The following is a 27,941-nucleotide window of genomic DNA, read 5'->3' on the forward strand; positions in this document are numbered from 1 at the left end:
TTGTATCGGTGTTGTTGAAGTCCCTGGCTTTCGTTTCTTCCTACTCTTTCTTTTGGGGTGAATTCCTGTTTCATTATTTTGAAGGAAGAAGAGAAATTGATAAGGTAAAAATATAAAATTAAATTAAAAATTAAAAACAACACACACACACACACACACACACACACACACACACAGTCAAATAAATGATGCCAGATTCTAGATGGGTCTGTGTCTGGTTATTGAAAGGAGTTTGATAGATTAGAGAAAAAGGGGAAAAAAGGAAAACATTTGAAAATTTGTGAAAATGAATGCAATGAACTAGAATAAAATAAAATGTTGGACGTAAAACAGAACTTGAAAAATTTACAAAAAATAAAAAATATAGTAGAAAAAATAAAGAAAAATGTTTTGAATAAAAATTGAAAATAAAAATAATTTTCCTCTTTCTGTATTCAAGAAGAAAAGAAACAATAAAGAAAAAAAATGAATAGATGAACTAGCTAAAAGACTGAAATACAATTGAAATTATGTCAGGTTTATTGTATGTCACAATTTATTTATCTATGTCACCACCAGTGAGCTTTTGAATAGCTTCTATTTTTTTTTTCTGTTACTATATATCTTTTGGTAAAGATTATGAATACATGTTTGTTAGAAATTCACCTGAGTGTATTTATTCTGTGGTGCAGAGAACAGATATGTTCAGCTTTAGTCACTGTTGCTTCATACCATGTGGTAGGGATTCAAGCTGTTTGCTTGATTGCTTGTTTGTGTTTTACTTTTATTGCTTTCCCCCATTGGAATGTAAACTTTTTTGAGTATAGGTGCTTTATCTATCTTGCTCACAGCTATGATGAACAAATGAATGCCTGGACAAATGAGTGAGAAAGCTATATCTGAAAGATATAGTGTTCAATCAACCACACTTCTTTTTTGCAATCCAGTGAACTAATTTAAAATGTTACCATACAGAAGTCCCTCACTTCCCTGAAACTCACTGTTATCATCTGTAATTACAACTCTTAGTATGTGCTTTATTTTTATGAAGTTATTAGATGATGATGAATGTATGTGAATTTTTAAGTTTTAGAGAGATTAGTATGATTGATTATGATTATTAATAATTTCATAAAGTAACCCCTATGATACTTAAGCAAACTTCTTATATAATCAAATGCAACATTGAACATGATTTGCTATACACTTATTGTCCTCAATTCTTGGATCATGGGGAGCATGAATATGGAATATAAACAAACTTCTACTATCCAACTGTTGTATGGTTAACCCTGATGACATTGTGACATATTTGAAAATTCACTTTAGTATCCTCCCAAACCATACTCCTGTATGTTTAGTAAATGTTTAGGCATATAATATCCTCATGTTGCCTTTTTTGGGCGAGGTTCTTTGCTCTCATCCATGAATGTTAACTTATCTGACAAATAGTTTTCACTTATGTGTTGCAAATAAAAGTTAAATACTACATTTCTACTTAAAGTAAAACATGCCTAATTATTGCAGGAGTATAATGGCTATTAAAAAAAAACTATATTCAGTGACTCTTCCTACCAACTGAAAAACTGGAACAAACAGAGCTTCACAACTATCTTCCTAAAGGCTATGTCAGGTATTAGTCTTCAAAATAGAGAAGATAATATTTCTCTTATACTTAGATGGTAAGTATAATTATACAGGATTATCACATATACAGAAATTACCATCTTGCCTCCTGCACTCTTCAACACAATTCATGCAATTTAAAATTGCATGCAATTTATTTTTATCTCTAAAACGTAAAAACTTCAAGCAAGATTTTTTTTATTTCTTAAAAACACTGGGCATTTATTTTGAATGCAAGTGAACAGGTCATAATAAATGGAAGATAAGAAAGGAAAGAAGAGATGAAGGAATGAAGACTAAGAGGATACATTTCTTATATTGCTCTTTTTCTTTTCCTTTTTCTTCTTCTGCACAATTAAATCTTCCCTCCAGGTTAATCCTTCATTAAGAGCATGGCCACAATGTCCACAAAGGCTCCTATTTGTCATCCACATGAGAAGAAGACATTGTCAAAACACATCTCCTGACACTTTTTGTGTACATTTGAACCTGCCCATTGCCCTCTTCAGAGCTCCAGTCACATCCTTGTTCCTCAGACTGTAGATGAGTGGATTCAGCATTGGTGTAAGGATTGTGTAGAACACAGAGAAGACTGTATCCTGGGCTGGGCTATGGTAAGAGTGTGGCAGCATGTAGGTGTACATGGCAGCCCCATAGAACAAGGTCACTACTGTCATGTGAGATGAACAGGTGGCAAATGCCTTCTTTCTTCCCTCAACTGAACTCATGTGGTGGACTGTGGTCAGGATTTGGGCATAAGAAGCAATCACCACAGAGAAAGGAATCAGCAACATCAGGACACAGCACACATACATTACTGTTTCATAGAGGGCTGTGTCTGCACATGCCAAACTCAAGACTGCAGGTGCCTCACAAAAGAAATGGTTAATTTCCCGGGAGTTGCAGAAAGGAAAGGTCATGGTTATGGGAGTTAGAAGGAAGCCATCCAAAAAGCCTCCAAACCAGGAACCTGCTATGATCATCCAACAGACCTGGCGACTCATAAGGACAGGGTAGCGAAGGGGGTTACAGATGGCCACATAGCGGTCATAGGCCATGAGGCCCAGTAGGAAGAACTCAGCTCCCACAAGGGTGAGGTAGAGGAAGTGCTGAGCTGTGCACCCCATAAAGGATATGGTTCTTTGACCCAGCAGATAATCAACCAGCATCTTGGGCACAATGGTGGAGATGTACATCATGTCAATGAAGGAGAGATGGCTGAGAAGGAAGTACATAGGAGTGTGCAGTCGAGAATCAGTGTGGATCAGGAAGATCATAATCCCATTGGCCATCAATGCAGTGAAAAAGATGATAGAGACAATGGCAAAGAGAAGGCCTGAGATGTCCTTCTTGTTGAACAGTCCCATCAAGGTGAAGTCTGTAGAGGATGTGTTGTACACTTCCATGGATCCCATGATGGTGCTGCTGTGACCTAGAATCTTCCAAATAAAATGAGAATATTCGCAGGGAATTAATATAAGGACATATAGGTTGATTGTTAAGCAAAAACTTGTAAAAGTCTGAAGAAAATACCTAAAAATATTTCCTTACAATTTTGATGCTGGTATCTATCATTTAATCTATTATAGAATGTTTTTACATAAAATTGATCACCTTAAATCAATAATTCTTTAAATACATTTGACAAGATTATGTCAACAGATGCTATTGTACTATAGTGATACATATAACAACACATAGTGTATAAACCATATTGTTATTCTGTTAAACATACCCTAGTCTGGTGTGTGCATGTGTATGTGTGTGCGTGTGTGTGTGTGTGTGTGTGTGTGTGTGTAACTACTATGTTAGTTTAAATCGGCGTCCTTATTAAATGAATCTTTTTTTTAAGTTTATTTATTTATTTTGAGAGAAAGGGAGAGAGAGAGAGTGAGCAAGGGAGGGGCAGAGAGAGAAGTTGAGAGAGAATCCCAAGCAGGCTCCACATTGTGCAGTGCCTAATGCATGGCTCCATCCCACAAACCATGAGATCATGACCGGAGCCCAAATCAGGAGTCAGACCTTCAACTGACTGAACCACCCGAGTGCCCCAAAGGAATCATTATCATAATCAACAATACCACCATCTTAAAAATATCCCAGCACTGACGATAAGTAGTCTATCTCTGCCATTTAGCTACAAATGAGTGATTGTCAATGTGGACTGTGAGAATTTGAGAATTATGAGTATTCTTTTGATACCATTTCATCTGTGTTGCAGACAAAATTGTATGGGAGAAAATGGGAAATAGAAACCACTCTTGCAAACTCAGAAAAAAAAAGAGGCAATCACTCTTATAGAATTATTTTTGTTTATTTTTAAGAAATAAATTTAAATTTAGGATGATGAAGAATTGGCATTAGGATTATGTACTAGCATCAGCATTTGCTATTTATTAGTATTTAGTATTTGCAATTAGGATTCAGAGGAAATAACACAGGGACATACATGGTTAGCCATAAACCACCTGCTATTTTTGGAGATTGAATTTTTTTCATATAGATTGGTAATTAAAAATACTGATCATATTTTACTTAATTTCAAGTGGTGATAAAAGAAAAAATCTACAAGCTTTTTTGAAAGTTAATTATTATTTTTCATATGTTTAACATTAAGTATGTCAAGGTAAGATATATTTTACCAATGTGTTTTAAGGTAGATTGACCAAACTAATCCATTCCTGTAAATATTATGCAAATATGAGCATTTGAATTAATTGCACAGAAAAGAAAATGCTATTAAGAATAATTACAGGGGCACCCGGGTGGCTTAGTCAGTTGAATGTCTGACTCTTGATTTTTGGCTCAAATCATGATCCAAGGGTGGTGGAATCAAGCCCCACATCGGACTCCATACTGAGTATGGAGAGAGATTCTCTCTCTCTCTCTCTCTCTCTCTGCTCCTCTTCCCTGTTGTGCACACTCTCTCTACCTATTCTATCTTATTTAAAAATTTAAAAAGAATAATTAGAACAACACTGTGAAGAGTTTACTTTGTGCCAAGTGCTTTATTTCGATTGACTTGTTGAGCTTCACAATAAACCTAAGAAGTGAGGAACTATAACCCTCATATCACTGATGGCAGAATTGTGAATAATGTTCTTCTGGTCACACATACTCTTAATATCAGGGATGTTTGGACCAGGCAGCCTCAAATCATTCTGTGCTCTTACCTACAATCAAAAAATTAGGCATTTACATTATCTGTCAAATTAAATGTGCCAACAATGTAAATTTGTGAATTTTTTAACTATATGCAATAATTAATATTGCTAATGAAAATATGTCATAATTGAGAACATACCACACAAATTATTATACTCAAGACTGCTGTTTTTAATAGAATAAACTCCATTTTTTCTCTTTTATCTTTTTATGTGTATGAATTTCAAACTATTTGAAACTCATTTTATAAATTTCCCTGACACCATATACCATGTCATCATCATTTCCAATCGGCCTCATTTCCTTTACCTTTCTAATTAAAATATATATCTAAAGGGAAACTGCTGTCAAGTTTATGGAATAGCCTAAATATAAGTTGTATTCTGTTTCCACACCTTTCACATTTTCAGTCTAACTCTTATGATGCACGAAATTCCCAGTAACAGAGGCAAAATTATGTATTCCTTTACAAGGTCAAGTAGTTTTCCCTGTTCATCATTCACATGCATTCCAAAATATTTTAAAAATATCTATCTTTTTGTTTTTTTTTTTCTCTATCTCATCCTATAGTCCTAGCATAACAAAGGCAAACTCTAAAGTCTTCTCTATTTTGCATCTGGCTGGCCTTACTCTCCTTTTTGCACGTAAAAGTTCTAAATGGTCAGAGAGCAAGTCCTGTTTGGTTAAATCTGCTATTTTACTATGAGGAAATATGATGAGAAGGACCCATACTTATTAAATTTCTGCTGAGAACAGATTGTATTACTTTGTTATGGTTAGTACAAATGAAAATAATCAGAAAATGTCTAGAATAATTATGTGACCTTATACAGGAATTTCCTTCTGCAATATTATAGTAGACATAGAGTAAAGCAAAATTTAGAATCAGATGAATTGAGTTCTTCTACTCATGTTAATGCTGTTACCTTGGATTCTCTCCCCCAAACACTCTGAGCCTCAGTTTCCATTTATATTAGATTTATTTTTTTTAATTTTTTAATGTTTATTTATTTTCAGAGAGAGAGAGGGAGAGAGTGAGGAGACAGAGTGAGTGAGGGAGGAGCAAAGAGAGAGGGAGACACTAAATCTGAAACAGGCTTCAGGCTCTGATGTCAGCAAAGAGCCCGATGTGGGGCTCAAACTCAGGAACCATGAGATCATGACCTGAGTTGAAGTGGGACACTTAAATGACTGAGCCACCCAGATGCCCCTAGATTTAGATAATATAATATACAGGGCTACTCTATGGATCAAATGAGAAATTCTTAGATGATAATATTTTATACAATGCAAAGTAAAATGCCAATGTTTTACCCATATATGTTAGTTATTTCAAAACTATTGGTATGTGAGAATCTCCAATTTCTAATTTAAGTAGTCCACATATTCAACTAAAATACATGGATTTGAATTGCAAAATAGTCTTTGAATTCAATTGTATGGGCTCTGGAATTCCTGGAAAAACTATTTCAGCCATTAAATTCTATATTTTTTCTCTAATTATGTCTTCACTTGAAGGAAATCTCCTTTAGCATAAATTCTCAGAAATATGTACATCACATTTAAGCCTGAAGAGAATCTGAACATCTATGAAAAGCGTATATATGCTTGGGCTGGAAATTATGAGAACATAAGAAAAAAGTTATTAAGTAGCACCAGAGTGGCTCAGTAAGTTAAGCATCTGACTCTTGACTTCAGCTCAGGTCATGATCTCATGGTCCATGGGTTCCAGCCTTGCATCGGGCTCCATACTGATAGTATGGAGCCTGCTTGGGATTCTCTCTCCTCTCTCTGCCTCTCTCTCTCTTTCTTTCTCTTTCTCTCTTTCAAAATAAATAAATAAATAAAATTGAAAAAAAATATTAAATGAAATTGACATGACTTTATTGGATGAAATTGTCTTCAGAACTTACTTAAATTATATTTGTTACACTATATCACAAATTTTTAAAAAATGTAATACATTTATTTTATCTTGACATTTGCAAATATTCCCTTATTTTGTAAGGAGTACACATTTGATTGAGTAGAGATGTTTGAAATTACTTCTCCTACCTAACTTGAAGTCAGGATATGATTCTTGCTCAGGCCTGGGATGATCACTAAGCCCATCCTTTTAATAAAATTGCAATGGAATCTCTAAGTTGTAAGTTGCAGCCTTTCCCTGATTCTATATGACCACTGGTGAACTTTCTGCCAAATGAAAGAACATACTTCATGTTCTTTCAGTGCAACAGGTCCATTGCTAGGAAGCTCTGTGCTCACTTGCATTAAGAATTGCCTCATGAAACTTCCATCTTTGGCTTCTAGATCTGCTCAGAAGCAGCTTCTTCCTTTTTTAACTTTCAGCCTTTCATAATGTGAATATGGTTATAATCTTTCTTCATGCTTTTCTGTGTCAAGCTTCCTGATTACCATATGAATGCACTCATGAAGACCTTGCCAAAATGCTCAAGTTTCAGACACTAACTTGAGATGGTCTTTGACAATGTCCATTTTAAAACGCAATATCTCAATTTCAGCGACTACTTCATGTGAAGCTTTTCTGATGCAGAATACACTAAGAATATTACTTTTATATTTTTATATCAGATTAATCACACTGTTGACACATTATGTACACATTAAAACTCTTCTGGTTGAATTATTATATGAGAGTTCCCCAGCCAGGTCAATTCTTAGTTGTGCAGTTTTTTTTTTTTTTAATGTTTATTTATTTTTGAGAAAGAGAGAGAGAGACAGACAGAATGCGAGTGAGGGCAGGGCAGAGAGAGAGAGAGAGAGAGAGAGAGTATCTGAAACAGGCTTCAGGCTCTGAGCTGTCAGACACGGAGCCTGATGTGGGGCTCAAATCCATGAGCTGTGAGATCATGACCTCAGCCCAAGTCAGATGCTTAACTGAATGAGCCATCCAGGAACCCTCATACTTGTGAAGTTTTTAAAATAAATGCAAAACCTTACATTTAACCCTGAATCTTCTTTATATTTCTAAATTCTGAAAAAATTGTAATCATCCATAATCAAATCAAATTGAATAAGAAAGACATAATTATTAGACAGTAAAATGTCAATGTAATCAGACAATTTTACCAAGTGTCTATTATTGTTTACAACATCAATCCAAGAAGTGACTTAGAACTATATTCCTTTGTTGACCATGTAGTCCTCCTGCCAGAACCTCTAAAGAGATCACACACTTGGATAACCATTGGATAACCATAATTAGAGAGACCCACTCTTTCTGATTAAAGTTTATTCCATGGTATGGTGGACATTTATAAAAATGTTTCGGAACCACTATCAGAGTGGAACTGAAATATACAAGTATCTGTACAACCTTTAAAATCATTATGGAAGAGTGATATGTAAAATGTTTGCATTACTGACAATGCAAGAGCTCTGGGCTTGAAGTCAGAGGACCTACAACTGAAATATACAGTTGCCTGTATGACCTTTAAAATCATTATGGAAGAGTGATATGTAAAATGTTTGCATCACTGACAAGGCAAGAGCTCTGAGCTTGAAGTCAGAGGACCTACAGGAGTCTGTCTATGTGTCATTAAGGCAAGTACCTCCATCTTCCAAACTTCAGTTTTCTTTTCTGTAAAAAGAGTGCAAGGATACAAAGGCAATCATGCCAGTGCTGGTGGTGATGGGAGCTCCAGCAGGGAATTAGGAAGACTTTTCATAATTGATGCCCTATAAACTAAGACTAAATGCAACTTTTTCATTTAAATTTTCTGTGTCTTTCCAATAATATTGCCCTTTTCCCATCCAATTAATAAGGTCAATTTTTGCTTAAGTCATTAAAAAAGAAAAAAAAGAGAAAAGGAAAGATTTTGCTAAGATCATGTACACACAGACATAAACAGGTATTATTAGGAAAGAATATTCTTTGCACTGTTCCACTCAATAGCACCATTACAACTGTATATTTGAAATGCATTCTCTAGATAATTTCCAGAAATAATTAAACAAGCAGTCTGCTTCTCAATGTATTTGAGGTGGGGGACGTGGGGCAGTCATCACATCACTAAGTTTCCACCTGAGATTTGCATCCCGTGAGTTGTAGACAGCCCTGTCTCCATTTCCTTAAATTTAACTTGCATAAGTCTTTGATTTATTGAGACCCTTAAAAAATGTTGTGGAAGCTCATTTATTTCCTTATTCAACAAATATTTAAAGTGTCATTTGAAGAGCCAGGCTATGTGCTCATCAGCATTTGATTAGTCACCTGTGATCTTGGTGGACACCTTCAATAGACCTGGATTTTCATTAAAGAAATAGGAATTAACAATAAACAGAGTTGGTCTAGTATTTCAGCAGCCCCTAGATAATCACTAAATTGCTTAACTTTAATAATGAATTTTGCATTGTGCAGAAAAACTTCAAACTATTTAATCCAACCATTTAATTTCCAAAGAGCTTCAAAATGATTTATTCATTTACCCAATATCTTCCCATTTTAACCCCATCAATTTACAATCCTCGATACTTTTCTCAGGCATGCAATTTGACTGCTATGTATTAAAAGCAGCTTGCTACACACATTTCTTGGTATGCATAAAAGAAGGGAATGCACATCATCAATATAAAAAATCACCTGATGCCTAAGTTTATACTAAACTTAGGTTCAACTAAGATAATCTCTGTCACTTACTTAGAGGTGAATCCTCTCCACACAGTCATTCAGAGTAGGGTGCGTTGTTCAAAGGTAAAGACGGTTATACAAAATTTGTTAAAAATGAATGAATGAATAAATGAATGAATGAATGAATACATAAGTACAAAAAAAAAACTCAGCAGGAAAGCATAAGAACTTTATATAACTAAGAAAGAAATGGGAATTGAACAAAGACTTCAGAAAACAGAAAGTGATCTGTTACTAGAAGAGAAATTATTGTTTAATGGATTTGATTTATCCTCTAGTTTATGTTAACAAATTAAAAACACAAAGCTATTCACAGTCATAGGTATCCATGGTAGGAGAGATTTCAAGATCTGGCCAGTCGGTATGCCCAGATGTCTGCTGCATGAAAATCCAGCACACAGAGGTTTTTAATTTGTATTTATGAACTTGCATTTTCTGAACTATAGACTAAAAGTATCCTTAGCAACTGGTGATGGAATTAGCACAAAGAGATATGCACAGCAAGTTATCAAGAGCTATTTTGCAATATAACTCTGCAGAAGGAAGTATCATTAAAAGAAAATTTCCATACTAAAACTCCTGAGACATTTTGCAATGCCAGGACAAATCATACAAATTTTCCATTCTTCTATAAAGGTGTGTTAATTCTTGCATTCTATCTTTACAAGAAAATAGCTAGAAACCAAAAAGAGACAATTATGAAAGATTAAGAAGGAAGAAAGCTGCAGACCATTAAAGAATGCTAAATCATCTCTGGGTGTTCTGTGTTTGGATTCCCTAGCACAAAGGGGAGCACCCAGAGTGAAAAGAGGCAGGAATGTAAATAGTTTTATGACAATGACAGAAAATGAGGTGCTCTTAAAAAGAGCACATCTCATCCCTATGGATTTCAGTATATATTAATGAGACAGATTTGTCACAGCTAATTAGAATTGTATTCATGGGGTGGAAGAGAGTGAGCCCTAAAGTCATATTGGGCTTTGAAAAAATGTTTCCAACACTTGGTTCCCAAGTGCAAGTCCCTGATATTCTGACCATTTCATCATAAATTTCCTCCAGCATCTTTTCCTACTAGAGAAATGTGGGAATTACCATGAAAAACAATAAAAAATATTAAAAATAGCCTAATTCATGCTATTTTTTAACATTTTATTGATGTAATCATAATTATTACATCTGTGTATTATGGCAATACATACCTTGAGGAAAATATGAATTGTTTAAAAATTTAGAATATTCCTTAATATCCAGAGATAGTTGCCAGAAACATATCATATAGAAAGTTATCTGTACAGGGGCACCTGTGTGGCTCAGTTGGTTGGGCTTTGTGGGTTCGAACCCTGCATCCGGCTCTGTGCTGACAGCTCAAAGTCTGGAACCTGCTTCGGATTCTGTCTCCTTCTCTTTCTGCTCCTACCCCACTCATTCTCTCTCTCTCTCTCTCTCTCTCTCTCTCTCTCTGTCTTTCTTTCTCTCAAAAATAAGTAAACATATTAAAAAAAAGATTATCTGGGGGCTCCTAGGTGGCTCAGTCATTTGGGCGTCCAGCTTCGTCTCAGGTCTTGGTCTCCCAGTTCATGAATTTGAGCCCTGTGTCAGACTCTGTGCTTACACCTCAGAGCCTGGAGCCCGTTTCAGATTCTGTGTCTCCCTCTCTCTCTGACCCTCCCCCATTCATGCTCTGTCTCTCTCTGTCTCAAAAATAAACATTAAAAAAATTATAAAAAAAATAAAAAAAGATTATCTGTACAAAATTGCATTTCCATTGTGTGTATACATACATGCATAAGTACAGTGTATGTGTGCATACACACACATACTGTATAATATTTATATACTAACACATATATATGCATGGGTATGTTTATGTATTACATATAGTTTGGCAATTTATATTGTTCACGAACTACTTCTTAAGAAGTGTCCTTCATGTGAAATACTCTTCCAAATGTAACAGTCAATGTCCACAGGATATTCTATCTTATGGATATACTCCATTATATTTAACCAATATTTCAATTTTGATGCACACATTGTTTTAACAGTGGCAGTAATAAATCATGTAATGATAAAAATTCTTATACTTAATTTTGAGTGTGGATCCTTGAGTGTTTTTTTTCACAACGTTTTCTTCCATCAGAACTATTTAATCATTTTGTGTAAATATATTTAAAGTTTTTATTTATTTTTTTAAGTTTGTATTTATTTTGAGATTGTATATATATGTATGCATATATATGTATATATATATACATACGTATGTATATATATATACATATATATGAGAGAGAGCACGCGAGAGAGAGAGCTAGTAGGGGAAGGGCAAAGAGAGAGGGAGAGAGAGAATCCCAAGCAGATTCTGCGCCGTTAGCTCAGAACCTCATGTGGGGCTGGATCACGTAACTGTGATGTCATGACCTGATCCAAAATCAAGAGTTGGATGTTTAACTTACTGAGACACCCAGGTGCCTCTTTATTTCACTTTTAAGTTTCATTTTTACAATTTCCCACTTTACTTTTCTACTGCCTATCAGTTCCCATTTCCCTGATGCATTCTCATAACACTGTAAAATTAAATAAACACACAAATTTACATGTCTGGTAATTCTGGCATAAGATGACTTAATATAATTATTTTTAAATTTTTTGAGTAAGGTTAAAACTTTGAATATCTGTCCATTTGTTTTTATTTATTATAAATGCTATTTTTTTAACTTTCTCTTTGAATATTTAAGTATGAATATGTGTCTTCCCTGTATGTCTCAAGTATTGCTTGCATTTTCTTGTTTTTTTTAAATTTTGTTATTGTTCATAGATTTTTTTTGTTAATCAATAATATTTTTTTAATTATGGAGTAAAAGTCATCATTACATCTGTAGTTTCTTCTGCTGATTCTATACTTTGAAATCCTTGAATAGCTTCATTGTGAGAAACTTGTTTTTTAACTTTTATCAGTTTTCATTTGTCTGTATGTGGGGATGTTTTACACTTAATTCTTCAAAGTCTAGAAATTGGAGATATGAATATGAAGCAGAGATTTACTGTATTGTCTCTGAAAATTATGTATTTGTCTTAAAATCAACTATTGATAATTTATTCCTTTATCTAGTCAGTTTCAATGTCATTTTTTTTCATATACTAAATCTTTATAATTTTCAGGAACTTAACTCTTCTAATTCTTAAAACTGTAACTAAAAACTAACATTTTATCAGATATGTCATTTGAAATATTTTTCCCCATTCTGAAGGCTGCCTTTTAGTTTTTTTATTGTTTCCTTTGCTGTGCAGAGATTTTTATTTTGATAAAGTCCCAATAGTTCATTTTTGGTTTTGTTTTCCTTGCCTCAGGAGACACATCTACAAAGAAGTTACAAGGCTGATGTTCTCCTCTAGGATTTTGTTTCAAGTCTTACATTTAGGTCATCAATCCATTTTGAATTTATTTTTCTGTATGGTATAAGAAAGTGGTCCAGTTTCATTTTTCTGCATGTTCCTATCATGTATGTTGGTTTTCCCAACATCATTCGTTGAAAAGACTGTCTTTTTCCCATTAAATATTATTTCCTGCTTTGTCAAAGATGAGTTGACTATATAGTTGTGGGTCTATTTCTGGGTTTTCTATTCTGTTCCATTAGCATGTGTGTTTATATTTGTGTTTGTACCCTGGTGTATGATCATTACAGATTTTTAATATAACTTGAACTCTGTTACATTGATCCATGTGTCTGTTTTTGCCTAAAGAAAGCAGAAGAAATAATATAATAAAGATTAGAGCAGAAATAAATACTTTTTTAGAAAAAAAATAAGTAATTGTATTAAAAAAAAACTAAGAGCTGGTTCTTTGAAAGACTTAACAAATTGATAAACCCTTAGCCAGACTCATCAAAAGAAAAAGAAACAGATAAAATCACAAATTAAAAAGGAGAGATCACAACCATCACCACAAAATGCAATTATAATAGCATACTACGAAAAATTATATGCCAACAAACTAGGCAATCTGGGTAAATGGACAAAATCCTAGAAACTCACTATTATTACTGAAACAGGAAGAATTAGAAAATTTGAACTGATCCATAACCATCACAGACATTGAATCTGTAATCAACAATCTCCCAACAAACAAGACTCCTGGATCTGATGGTTTCCCAGGGGAATTCAACCAGACATTAAAGGAGAGTTAATACCTGTTCTTCTCAAACTGTTCCAAAATATATAAATAGAAGGAAAAAGTCCAAGCTCTTTCTATGAAGCCAACATTACATTGATTCCAAAACCAAAGACCCCACTACACAGGATAACTGTAGGCCAATGTTCTTGATGAGCTTGGGTGCAAAAATTCTCAACAATTCAACAGTACATTAAGAGAATTATCCACCATGATTAAGTGGGATCTCTCCTGGGCTCTAGGGCTGGTTCAATATTCACAAATCAATCAATGTAGTACACCACATTAATAAAAGAAAAGATAATAACCTTATGATCTTGTCAAGAGATGCAGAAAAAGCATTTGACAAAATACAGCATTCATTCTTGATTAAAAAAAAAAAAACCTCAACAAAGTAGGGACACATAGAACATATCTTAACATCATAAAGACCATATATGAAAAACCCACAGCTAACATCAGTCTTAGCAAAAACTGAAAGACTTTCCCGGGTCAGGAATAAGACAGGGATGTCCACTCTTACCATTACTATTTAAGATAGCACTGGAAGTGCTAGCCTAAGCATCAGACAACAAAAAGAAATAAAAGGCATCCAAATCGGCAAGGAAGAAGTAAAAATTTCACTATTTGTGGAGGTCATGATACTCTATGGAGAAAAACCTGTAAGACTCCACCAAAAAATTGTAGAAGTAATACATGAATTCAGCAAAATCATAGATATAAAATCAATGTGCAGAAATCTGTTGCATTTCCATACACCAATAACGAAGCAGCAGAAATAGGAATCAAGGAATCAATTCCAATTGCAATTGCACTAAAAACAGTAAAATACCTACGAATAAACCTCACTAAAAAGGTGAAAGGTTTGTATTCCGAAAAGGATAGAACATTTATGAAAGAAACTGAAGAGGACATAAAGAAATGGAAAAGCATTCCATGCTCATGGATTAGAAGAACAAACATTGTTACAATGTCTATACTATCCAAAATAATTTACACATTTAATGCAGTCTCTATCAAAATACCACAAGCATTTTTCACAGAGTTAGAACAAGCAATCCCAAAATTTGTATGGAACCCGAAAAGACCCCAAATATCCAAAACAATACTGAAAAATAAAAACAAAACTGGAAACACCAAAATTCTAGATTTCAAGCTATATTACAAAGCTGTCGATGCACAGTACGATACTTGCCCAACAGATTTTTGTGTGTTGATTTGTATCCTTTGTGTTTACTGAATTCATTTACCAGTTCTTGCAGCTTTTTGGTGGAGTCTCAGATTTTCTATATAGAGTGTCATATGATCTGCAAATAGTGAAAGTTTAACTTCTTGTATTGGCCACCATTCTTTACAAACTATGTGTGTGTGTGTGTGTGTGTGTGTGTGCGCGTGCGCGCGCATGCAAGCGAATGCAAGTATGCGTGCACACGGGTGTGAATTCTCCTGAGCCTCAGAAAACACAAAATTTTATTTTTTTTCAATTGTTACTGAGTTTTCTCATCAACAAAAAAATGGTTCTATAGATAAAAACATTCGATGCAAGAGATCTGAATTTTTTGCCAATGCTGCTCTTGACAGCAGATTGTGTAACCCAGTATAGCTTGCTGGAACTCTGTTTCCTTATCTTTAGAATAATCATTTTGAACAAATCAGTAATAACAAATACAGGGTATTTGTGCCTGGCAACTACACCCTGGCACTCACCCCCAGGAGCACGCCTGTATCCATCCTGGTTGATGAGATTATACCACTCTTCTTACAAACCTTAACTCTGGCCTTGTCCTTGATGAAATTCTCAACACAGAAATCCAAGAAGCCACTGTCAATTGTTGAAATCAGCACATGTCATAAACCCATTGATCAGTCATTGTACTTACTCCCTTGAACTTTCTTCCTGTATGAAAGATTCCTCACATTTCCTTTGGACATCATCTACACAGTGCTTGCTGATTGTCAGGCCCTTGGCAGGTCCTGGAAGACCACTGGATTCCTTGTCTCACCACAGTGTTCAATTCACCTGTACTCCTTCCCATGGATGGTCTTGTTCTTCTTAGGGACACCAATTAATGCCAAAAATCACTCTATCTGCTATATACAGGTGAATTATTTTTAAGCAAATCATGTGTTCATGATGTTCTAAACATCAGAATAGAAACCACAGTTTAAAACTTTGGTCATATACTTCCTGAAGTTGCTGAAAGGGCCGGTGCACTACTCAAACTATTGTCAAGTGTTTTTTTTGAAATAATTAGCAATTATATCTGCAGGAATATTACCCATTTCATTTACGAAGAAGCAGGCTGAGATGGCAGAGTCATATAAGTGACAGCATGAGTGATTAGCAGGACTAAAAGTCAAATTAATCACTGTTCTAGGCATTACTAATTCTTCTACGAATACAAGTTATGTATTTTCCTTATAGGTTTCCACCAGAGGAAGCACAAATTCCTGACCTTATCCATTGGCTCTAGCACTGATGTTCAACCTGATTTTTCTGCTCCACGCCTGAACAGCTCACAAGTGGAGAAATGACTACATACTCCTTTAAAGGACTTAAAAAATTTGCACTATATTTGCACAGCTATTATGGTCTGAGCTACATAACTTTTAGTATTTGAAACTTGTATTGAATGATAAAATACTCTCTGAGAAGAAAACCATTCCACTCACTCTAATGAAGACTTTTCCTTGCAGTAACAACTTTCATTTGAGATTGTTTTCTCCTAGTGTGGAGAAGACAGAGATCAGGGAAATATTGACCATTTATTTCTCCTCCACACACAGATTCTGCATTACCAGTACCCTCTTACATATTCAGGAGGGGGAAGGAATGCTGACTTGAATTGTGGAATGCTAAGGAAATGTTACCTACCATATGCACAAGTGAAACTAAATGACATTTGGTCCAAGTTCTACTAATTATTCTTTCTAAAAAATATTATCCTCATTGCTACCCACTCCCAAAATGCACACAGCCAAATCCTAAAAGTAAGGCTAATAAAATTAACAAACTTTTATTATTTAATGCCCATCCCCACCCCACTTTTACCAGCTCCATTATATCTTGTGACAGCTTCTAGTGATTTCTTGAGTGAAATACAGTATCAGAGGGTTACATGGGTTTTAAGAAGGTTTTTATTAATAAAGTTTAAATCTTACTTTTTTTGGTTCACAGAAAGTTCAGCAGATGGTTCAGTGAGTTACCATATATTGCTTCTCTTTCTCCTATTATTTATATCCTGTATTAGTGTGGTTCATATATTATAATTGATGCGCTAATTTTCATACATTATTATTAGTTACGATCTATAGTTTATATCAGGATTCACTCATCCTGTTCTATGAATTTGGACAAATGCATGTCATGTAACTTCCACTACAGCATCATACAGAATAGTTTAACTGCCCCAAATCCTGCGTGTTCTCCCTATTCATCCTTTCCTCTCCCTAAGCCCTTGGCAGTCCTAATCTTTTTATTATTTCTATAGAGCTTCTTTTTCTAGGATGTCATATAGCTGGAATCATATAGTATGTAGCTTTTTCAGATTATCTTCTTTCACTTTGTCCTATACGTTGAAGATTCCTTCATGTCTTTCCATGGTTTGATAGCTCAATTCTTTTTATTGCTGTATCATATTCTATTGTCTAAATGTACTGTAGTTTGTCCATTCACCTACTAAAGATAACTTGATTAATTTTAAGTTTTGGGTGATTATGAAAAAAAATTCTATAAACATCCACTTGCAGGTTTTTGTATAAACATAAGTTTCCGAATCAGTTGGGTAAATCATGAGAAACACAATTTCCAGGTCATATGGTACGGCTATGTTTCATTTTGTAATAAACTACCAAACTGTCTCTTCAAGTAGATGTACGATTTTGCATCCCCACCAGCAATGAATGTGAATTCTTGTATTTTAGAATTTTGGTATTGCCAGCAGTTTGAATTACAGCCATTCTAAAATTTTTTTTAACGTTTATTTATTTTTGAGACAGAGAGAGACAGAGCATGAACGGGGGAGGGTCAGAGAGAGGGAGACACAGAATCCGAAACAAGCTCCAGGCTGTCAGCACAGAGCCCGACGTTGGGCTCGAACTCACGGACTGCAAGATCCGTGACCTGAGCCAAAGTCGGCCGCTCAACCGACTGAGCCACCCAGGTGCCCCAAATTATAGCCATTCTAGTAGGAGTGTGATTCAATATAATTGTAGTTTTAATTATTATATTTTGAAAGTATGCTTATTTATCCTTTTTCTAATCATTCTAATAACATTTACTTTCAATTCCTGTAGTTGGGATATTAAATTTACCTATTATCAATCCTTTGTACCTTAGTATAATTAACAAGGGAGTATGATTATGTAAGCTAAGGATAGAAAAAGGAAAATGGGGGAAGTAAGAAAAAAAAGCACGGATATTATGAAGATGAAAAGCAATTACATTTGTTAAAAATAGCTAAAATAATACTAACATTAATTACATTTTTCATATTTGATCTTTAAAATCTTATAAAGAAAAATATATATTAGCTAAAATGTCACAGGAAAGGAAATTTGGTTCCATTGATATTAAGTGATGGGCAGAGTTTCTTGAAAAAAATGGACCTGAAATTAATGCTCAGTTTTCAGGATCAGTCCCCTCTTTCTTTTCTGTTTTATGTATTGTGTTTCTTGTACTTCACCATCTTTGAGTTGGAAAGAAACTCCCTAATATCTAACACATGATGCTCCCCAAGCCAGTCTGAAAAGATCGAAGGATATGAGATCTTCCAGAAAGAAAGACTCAAAAAGATTAACTCTGGTTTGCAACTGATAGCCTTGCTGAATTAGATGCAAGCAGGTCTGTTTTCCTGATTAACTGGTAGTCCAATCCACAGTGTTCCAACATGTACTGTTTCATTGGTTAAATATTTTGTCTACCACTCAACAGCTTTTATAGTGCAGTAGAAGGCTTGGGTGTATTTACCTCACCCACCACAACAAGTGCCTGTCAGCAGCAAAACATCACTGAACCCAGTCAGGATTTTTTCAGACTGGTAAGAACACAAAGCCTGGCATAGCACCATGCAGAAATGGCCCAAGAGGTCTGGGATATGGTTCAAGTTCTTCAACTGGGTCTACAATTAAACCTAAACACATGCATTCTCTGGATTTCAGCTTCCTAAAGAAATTGTACTAAGTCATTTCCAAAGAATTTGCCAGCTCTAGCTTTCAAATGAAAAACTACTTCTTTTCTTCCATTTTGAAATGTTATCCAATGGAAAACCAAATGTTGCAACAAAGAAAAAGTGGGCTATTCACTTTTTCTTTGAAAGAGAAAGATTTATAAAAACATCCCCACACAACTTACATCTAGAGAGACATTCCAGAAATCTAATAATTTTAATGAATTGAAGACACTTAAAATGGATTAGTGAATTTGTGAATTAACTGAGCACTTTTTTCTCTCTTATCTCTCAATGTCTTCTGATGTAATAATTAATTACCATTTAACAAATATAACATCATAGAATTGACCTACAGAGGATTAGTCTGCATTTCTGCAATAATATATGATTCATTTTCTCCAGCTCTAAATTTACATAAAGGAAGAATGTTTTCAGTTGCTAATCAAAGAAAGATGTCTGGGTTTCTAAATACTGATTTGTGTGTACTTAAGTATTCCCTTTGAAGTGTTCTGACACTTTAGTCTCTTTCAAATGTATACACCTCTAACCCTTTCATAAACCCCATCAATATGCTTTTAAACAATGTAATAAACATCACTAATTTTTATGAGAACACTGACAGTGATCAGACTATGTAATATTAACCAGACATTTGGGAGCATTTATATAAATTAATTACAATCAGAGGAGTGGTGTGAGATAAGAATTGGAGTTGTATAGTTTGTTGTCACCTTGGTTTCCATACAACACCTAGTGCTCATCCCAACAAGTGCCCTCCTCCCCGCCCACCACCCACTTTCCCCTCTTCTCCAACCCCCCATCTACCCTCAGTTTGTTCTCAGTCCTTAAGAGTCTCTTATGGTTTGCCCCCCTCTCTCTCTGTAACTTTTTTCCCCTTCCCCTCCTCCATGGTCTTCTGTTAAGTTTCTCAAGATCCACATATGAGTGAAAACATATGATGTCTGTTTTTCTCTGCCTGGCTTATTTCATTTAGCATAATACCCTCCAGTTCCATTCACATTGCTACAAATAGCCAGATTTCATTCTTTCTCATTTCCAGGTAGTTTTCCATCGTATATATAAGCCACATCTTCTTTATCCATTCATCAGTTGATGGACACTTAGGCTCTTTCCATAATTTGGCTATTGTTGAAAGTGCTGCTATAAACATTGGGGTACATGTGCCCCTATTCATCAGCACACATATTTATTTCTATCAATGATCAAAGCAATAGAAAAGTAAAACAACAATTAAAAAAAAAAGAACTGGAATCGTAACCAGCATAGAGGGTTGCTCCAGGTGGTATGTAAAGTTTTTTCTATAAGATGTTTTTCAGGAACCCAACTCAGAAGACCCACATGAAAAGGCAAAGCACCAAGACCTTTAGAACAGGACATGATATGTGCAGACATGGGATTTAACACAGAACTATTTTGAGCCAGATCAGAGCTGAAGCATGTGCAGAATTCCCCTGAACTTCTCTACCTTTAACTTTAGAGGATTACAACACTAAAATCTGCTCTGGAGGCAGATCCTAGGCAATTTTTTGAACTTGAGACATATGCACTATCATGTAAATGTGGTAAGTATGCCTAAGTAATAGAATATGTATAAGTTCCCTAGTGTATATGCAAGCTTCTGGCCTCTGCCCCATCTGCATACTAAATAAAAGCTAATTGCACTATCCCCAAAGAGATACAATGCTTTAGGAAATATCCCCAGTATTCTCCTTAGTTACTGCAAGGAAATAAAAGCTTCCATACCAGACTGACTGTATGCCTTGTATGTGCTACTGGCTTGCATTCACCAAGCAAAGGGACCCATTGCGTCCAGTAACAGAATGGGAGGACATGGAGAAATAATAAACACCAGCGGTATTTAGGCACTCTGGCATTATTCATGTTACAAGGTTTCACATTTTTGACAAAATTAGTGCTGATGCACTTTTCAGCATAACTGGCATTAGCAGTTGCTGAATACATTAGTAATATTACCTATGGTATAACCCCAAGTAACAGCACCCATGCACCCCTGAGCAGATGTGGATGATTTAGACTGTCAGAATCCTTCCCGTGTCACACCATGAACTCCTTGACATCTTGCCAAGACCCTTTTAAAGGCCCCAGTTACATCTGTGTTTCTCAAGCTGTAAATGAGAGGATTTAACAAAGGAGTGAGAATGGTGTAAAAGGCGGAGAAGACCTTGTCTTTGATCGGTGTGTGGTAGGATTGGGGAAGCATATATGTATACAGGGCGGCCCCATAAAACAAGGTCACCACCATTATGTGTGATGAGCAGGTGGCAAAAGCCTTCTTCTTCCCTTCTGCTGACTTCATCTGGTGCACTGTGATGAGAATTCGGGCATAGGAAGCAATTATCACAGAGAAGGGGATCAGCAGCATCATGACACAGCAAACATACATTACCATTTCATAGGCAGCTTTGTCACCACAGGCCAGCCTCAGCATGGTAGGTGCTTCACAGAAGAAGTGATTGATCTTGCGGGAACTGCAGAATGGGAGACTCATGGTGATCGGAGTGAGGAGGAAGCTGTCCAAAGCACCACCAAACCAAGAGCTGGCCAAGATCATCCAACAGACCCGGTGGCTCATAAGAACAGGATAGCGAAGCGGGTTGCAGATGGCCACATAGCGGTCATAAGCCATGAGTCCTAGCAGGAAAAATTCAGCCCCCACAAAGCCCATGTAGAGAAAGTGCTGGGCTGTACAGGCAGCGAAGGAGATAGTCCCCTTGCCCACAAGATAATTGACCAGCATCTTGGGCACAATGGTAGAGATGTACATCATGTCAATGAAGGAGAGGTGGCTGAGCAGGAAGTACATGGGGGTATGGAGGTAAGGGTCTATATGGATCAGGAAGATCATGACCCCATTAACTATCATGGCCATGAAGAATACAGCACAAATTATGCTGAAAAGGAAGCCTGAGGTTGCACCATGAGTGAAGAGCCCTATGAGGGTGAAGTCACTGGAACAGGTTTTATTGTCTCCAACCATGGTGTTAAGTTGGACCTAGAGTGGTAAGGAAATAAGTGGGGGGTTAAAGAAAATTCCAGTAGATAATATGAATCATTTAAGATGTAAGTATAAGCATTAGTAAATTAAAATTACTTGTATAATATTAAACATTTTGTTCATGTGTATATGTTGTGGGGTGGATTTGCAGGTTCTTTCTTGGATATTTCTTCTTGTTGAGGAACAATTTTGAAGCTGAGTCTCCATGGCATGAAGACGAATGGATATTTGGCAATTGATCAGTTTAAGGGAGTGCAGTTATTATTGAAGAATGTGTGGACCCCACAGATCTTCACCTAGAGTTGGCTTCATGTTTATTTAAAACACAGATAGAGCTGTAAAACAATTGATTGAGTTAATTAAAATAACCAAATAATTTAGGAAGATGTTTTATTGAATTGGGAAGTTTATGGCAACTATGAAACTGACCTGCCTCATCTAGACATAACCATTAAGTTGTAGATATGGCTGAAAATTATGCAATATAGTAAATTGAATCACTGCATTGTCCATCTGATCATTATTCAACCTTATTTTTTTCTTCACTCATTTGTTGAATTAGTAAATTGTACACCTGAAACTACTATTATACTGTATGTTAACTAACTGGAATTTAAATAAAAACAAACCAACAAAAAGATAAAGTGATTCTATTATATAATAAAACACACTAAATAAAATTACAGGCATTGTTCATTAAAATATCAGAGAACCTGGGGTGCCTGGGTGGCTCAGTCAGTTGAGTGTCTGATTTTGGCTCAGGTCATGATCTCATGATCAGTGAGCTGGAGCCCCGCACTGGGCTCTGTGCTGACAGCTCAGAACCTAGAGCCTGCTTCAGATTCTGTCTCCCTCTCTCTCTCTGCCCCTCCCCCACTCATGCTCTGTTCTCTGTCAGAAATGAATAAACGTTATTTTTTTTAATATCAGAGAACCTGAAAAACGCACACACGCACTAATGCCCCATAATTATGAACTACTCTCAATTATAAATGTGGATTAAAATCTTCCCCAAATTAATATTAGTTATTAAACCCAGCAATGCATTAAAAAACCATATCTGCAAATCTGTTCATATAAACCCACTCCCCCTCTTTTTGTTAAAAAAAATGTTTATTTTTGAGAGAGAGAGAGAGAGAGAGAGAGAGAGAGAAAGAGGGAGAGTGAGCACAAACAGGGGCTGAAGCTCAGAGCCCCACACAGGTTTCAAACTCATGAGCTGTGAGATCATGACCTGATCCAAAGTCAGACGCTTAAGTGACTGAGTCATGGGCGCCCCTCCCTCTCCCTCCTAATATGCTTTAAAGTTCAGCATTATTTTTGGGCTAACGATAAAAGTCCTGAATGTGGTTTGCATGACCTTTGGTAGCCTGAATATTCAGGACTCTGTTCTCTAGTGCTTTGACAGTTTCTCACATTTGTCTCCAAGAAAATAACCAGACTCAAAAGTCCCCCCTGCCTGGAACACAATTATTCTCTATTTATGTGGTTTCTATAATCTTAGGTCTCAGCTCACATAACTTCCCACATGGACCCTTTCTGGTGTCAGTTATAGTGTCAAATACTCTCATATGTTAACATATTTGTTCATAACATCAACAAAATATTGATACACAATATCAACAAAAATGATGAAATAGCTGGTACTAAACTTGGAGAAAAGTGTAAAATTAACAAAATGCACCCTTAATTGAAATTCTAATAGGAACTTTTTTCTGGAGAAACTTGGTGAAATAATTCTAAAGTGTATCTGAAAGAATGAGCATATGTTAAATGTCCAGAGGGAAAAATGTTAAAAATTGACAGTACATTCACCTCTGTAACACCTATGCAAAATACAGAAGCTGAACAACTAGACAGAAAAGACGGATTAGAAATAAACATCCCTCACCACCACCACTCTCCAAAATATACAGAAAATCATAGCATGTAAATGGTTGCTGCACATAAGAATTCAAACAAATGGAAGGATTAATTTAATAATATATATATGGAAGTGAAGGAAAACCAAAAATATCACCCCAAACTCTTTCTCTGACATAAAAGTTATTTTGAGCTGAAGGAAATTAAGCAGAAGCAAACTCAGATAATTCTCTTTTCTACCTAAGGGCAGAATATAAATTATCCTTTTCCTAGAGACAGACTCTTATCAGCCCAGAGATGGCCCCTAATAAATCTGCAAAAAATCTTACTCTATTTGTTCCCTCCCTTATATTTACATTTCCAATGTGCTGCTCTTGGAAGTCTAAGAGTCCTATAATTTCTCTACAAACTCATTGTTCTTTTTTGAAGATGCTATATAAGTCTCAGTTTTAAGACATCACCTTGAGTTACTTTTTTTGTTTTGGTTTCTCCTAGGTGTTATACACTGCATGCATTAATAAGCTGTTTTTCTTTTGTTGATTTGTCATTTTGTTAAAGAATCTCACCTAAACATTACATGAATAGAGGTAAAATTTTGTCTCCCCTACAGATTAAAAAAAAAAAATTACAATTTAGAGTTAAAGGTTAAGACTTTTCTTTTAAACTCACAATCTTTACATCAGGTGGCTCAAAAGCTTGAGTAAAAAACATATTACATTTCTAAAAGAAAACTTTTAGACAAAGAAATATTATTTTTCATAAGAAAAAGGTATTTTCAAAGAATGACAGTAACACTTAGAATATTCTTTAAGATTTCATTTTTAAGTAATCTCTATACCAAACGTGGGGCTCAAATTTACAACTCCAAAATCAAGAATTGCACCCTCCACCAACTGAGGAAGCCAGGTACCCCATACATTTAGGATTTTCAGTATGAGAAAGCGGGTTCTAGAGAAAATTAAAAGACTTTCTCTAGATGTTTTTGGCAACATTTATTTTATATAAAACATCTTTTATAAACATCTACACTTTAGCTATTTTTACAAATTTATTCTGAGGAAAAAATAGTATGAAGATGTGAGTATATGCAAAGATGCTAATCAATCATTGCTTTTGACAGTAAAAATAAACTGGAAACAATCTAAATAATCAACATCACCAGACTGACAAAATTAAACTCTCTGCAGCTTACGTTGTACCTATTGATAATAGTGATGTAGTTTAGGGTTTCTGGTCATGTAAATATGTGCAGGATGTATTTTTTATTAAAAACACATACTACTACTCATTTACAGAAATACATATGTATAGAAAAATTATAATACTCTATACATAGTTTAGCAATTTTAGCACAGAGATAAGAAAGAATGAGCCCAAGGGCAGAGGCTCAAGAAACAGCAACCTTGAGGCTCTGCAGAATTGAATGGCGTTTGAGGAATCAGGAAGACACTTTACCAGAGCATCATAGAATCTGGTTTATTTTACTTACTGAATATTATAAACTTTATATTTAGTCCCTTTCCAAGTAAAATGGACTAGATCCTGATGGTAATCAGAGTCCCATAAACATATCTTGAATCTCTCCCTGATGCTCTCAATCTTCTGACCAGGGAGAACACCATCCTCTTACCCCCATGATAGCTTTTCCACTTGATTCCACAACTTGTAGCAGTGTGCCTAGGGTTTCTATTTGCTCCTTCTATCTTCCCAACTACAATGTGACATATTTGAGAGTAGAGCCATCATCTAAATAGTCTTTATATTTGCAGTTATTAGAACAGTCTTGCATATAACAGATGGTCTACATATCAATAGATTACTCCTAGAATTTAATGACTCCTATACTTAATATTTTCCCATTTCAAATGTGTACATGAGGGGACAATAAATATAAATATTTTCTTTTGCTACTCCCTGTGAAATCACACTGTACCAAAAAGGCTAACTTTGAAGACCTCTTAAGTCAGAACAAAACTGGGTCTCTGGGGAAGAAAGAAAGTGAATGATATCAGTCAGAGAGATGATGTTGTCAGCCATTGGTTCCCTTCTAACCACATAAATACATTATCCATGCACTTTCAACACAGCTTAACAGCATCTTTCCAACCAACAGCTACAACCATTAATGAAAAGCACTCCCACCTTTTGGATACTGCCTCTTGATGTGTCTAAAATGGGCCACAAAATGCAATACATAGAATCAGTTCATAAAATAGTTATTGGCTTTGTCACAATGCTACCAGAATGATTTTCCATTTGATTATCTTTATCCTAAGCCCTTCTGCAAGAAAGTGATATTTGTTTTAAACAAGTGAATGGATATTTGTAGTTGAAGCAACAGAAAATTTGCAGCCCTCTCTCAATGTTTCTATGATTATTATTACACTCTACCTATATATCTATATTATATTATAGCTATACAGCATATACACATATAGTATACCTATTATACTATATTTATATACCTATATTATACTATATCTATATATATATATACTATATCTATTATTATACTGATGATCCCATTTTAAGTATTCCATTTTCACCTGAAAAACCTACCTTTATGTGTGCTAAATGAGTAATGTGACAGTAGTCAGAAATAGTTAAATAATAGCCTATGTTTTAAGGTTTGAAAACTAGTTTTTAGTCTACAATTTGGGCTTTATTAGTTCAGTCAAAAATATTTGCCTTTGGACTCCTGGCTTGTGCTTCACCTACTTCCAGTCCATTCTTCTTAAGGTAGATCACCCTAATTCCTTAAACCTCCACCAAAATTTCTACTTTACAAACCTATTCAATTTAATTGTTTTGGCATCTTACTTAAGTCTTTATGTTTTAAATTTATATCAAGTTTGTTGTAAATGGAGGTGCAAAAAATATCTGAATTTTATCAAACCATTGACCTTTCTTATCCATTCTCCCGCCCATACCCCACCCTAGCCCCATGCACATTATTTAAGAGATACAAATGGTTTTCTTACCCTTAGAATGTAGGTGAAGAAGGTGATAACAGCAGATGACTTATATCTAGAAAAAGGTATATGAATCAAAAGCAAAACTAGTTACAGACAACATCACAAGAGATAAGACCTTAGAAAATAAGCAGATAAAATGGAACTTCCTTTGTTTCCTTATTTCTTATCCTCATAGAGGTCTCCTTCCTTCCTTGAAGTGATGGCAGGAGATTCAGGTTGAAAGACACAAACCATCAAAAAGAAGATTGTTGGAAGTATTTAAAGATGAAACCTTAACTGGAGCCATGGATTTTACACTTCAGTGCCACAAAAACTTTGGGGCTCATTGCACCAGAGAACCCAAGAGAACGTTTAAATAACCTGCAGAATGTCGTCATAATCATTCTGAGATTTCTTATGGAGACATCTCCTTCTAAGAATCCAAGGGTTATCAATTAAACTGGCTCTGGTTGGTATTGAACCAGACTGAGACTTCACTCAAATGTCTAAATTGTAAGCAAACGTTCCACAGCTAAAGTGATTGGGTTGAATTCTCTCCAGTATTTTTTTTTAATTAGTAGCTTGAGAACAACTATTTTATGGATGTTTCATCACCAAACACTTATGTCTTTTATTCCTCTAGAGAACAGATTAGTAATAATGGGAAAATTGCCAACGGAAGAAAAGAGAAGTTTTCATTTGGTCATTTAATTTCTCACTTCAAGAACAATTGTCAGCTCTAATCCTGTCATTTTTCTCTTTCAATAATCACCTTCTCATAAAGACCACTCATTAACTAAATGCCACCAAAATAACTTGTACAATCACCAATTTAATAAAAGTACTGGCCAATTTGATAAGAAAGTATGTTTTTATTTAGCCTATTGTCAGTGTAATGGATGTAAAAACCCAATTTAAGAAAGTGATTATTATGAAACTTTATTTAACATATGGTTAGAAAACAAAGTTGGTGAAAATACTTTATTCCAGATTGGTAATTCTTGGCTGGGGGATGGGCGAGGGAGATGGCGCTGGCGAGCGCCTTTGTTCCCCACCAAACTGAGCTCTGTCATTCGGGGGCTCAGCAGCTCTCCCTCCCTTTGTCCTCCATCCTTCCCGCTTTCCGAGCAGAGCTGTTAACTTATGACCTCCCAGACGCTAAGTCGCGCTTGCTGTCAGAACACACTCCGTCTGGCCCCTCCGCTTTTGCCAGCCAGACTCGGAGGCTCTGCTTGGCCGGCAGGCTGCCCCTCCGCCTTGGCTCCCTCCCGCCAATCCGTGGAGCGCGCACCACCTCGCCGCCCTTCCTACCCTCTTCCGTGGGCCT

At 35.5% G+C, this 27,941-nt stretch overlaps 1 protein-coding gene across 3 annotated transcripts; it reads right to left on the minus strand.

Annotated features, from left to right (window-relative positions):
• Positions 1 to 1,828: 1,828 nt before the first annotated feature.
• LOC102951318 (olfactory receptor 2T1) lies at positions 1,829 to 26,968 on the minus strand. 3 transcript variants are annotated; one of them, XM_042980926.1, is made up of 4 exons: positions 26,642 to 26,968; positions 21,894 to 22,132; positions 21,189 to 21,794; positions 1,829 to 3,044 (listed from the first exon to the last, which is right to left on the minus strand). In XM_042980926.1, the coding sequence occupies exons 2-4, from the start codon at positions 22,002 to 22,004 to the stop codon at positions 2,055 to 2,057; spliced, it is 1,707 nt and encodes a 568-aa protein (XP_042836860.1). In that variant the 5' UTR covers positions 22,005 to 22,132; positions 26,642 to 26,968; the 3' UTR covers positions 1,829 to 2,054. The 3 variants fall into 3 exon arrangements, with proteins under 3 accessions (XP_042836860.1, XP_042836866.1, XP_007092997.2); XM_042980932.1 differs by lacking the exon at positions 21,894 to 22,132 and having other exon boundaries at positions 26,751 to 26,968; XM_007092935.2 differs by lacking the exon at positions 21,894 to 22,132.
• Positions 26,969 to 27,941: the final 973 nt, after the last annotated feature.

The sequence above is a fragment of the Panthera tigris genome, chromosome A1 (assembly GCF_018350195.1).
Source record: "Panthera tigris isolate Pti1 chromosome A1, P.tigris_Pti1_mat1.1, whole genome shotgun sequence".
NCBI lineage: Eukaryota > Metazoa > Chordata > Mammalia > Carnivora > Felidae > Panthera > Panthera tigris.

Bases quoted from the DNA above. Each gene is read 5' to 3' on its own strand.
- LOC102951318 (XM_042980926.1), bottom strand. From the start codon at position 22,004: ATGGAGACTCAGCTTCAAAATTGTTCCTCAACAAGAAGAAATATCCAA. The intron at 21,795-21,893 runs GTAATTTTAATT...TTACCACTCTAG, and splicing joins AAATGTTTAATATTATACAA to GTCCAACTTAACACCATGGT. The intron at 3,045-21,188 runs GTAATGTATGTT...TTTATTTGGAAG, and splicing joins ACAAAGCTGCCTATGAAATG to ATTCTAGGTCACAGCAGCAC.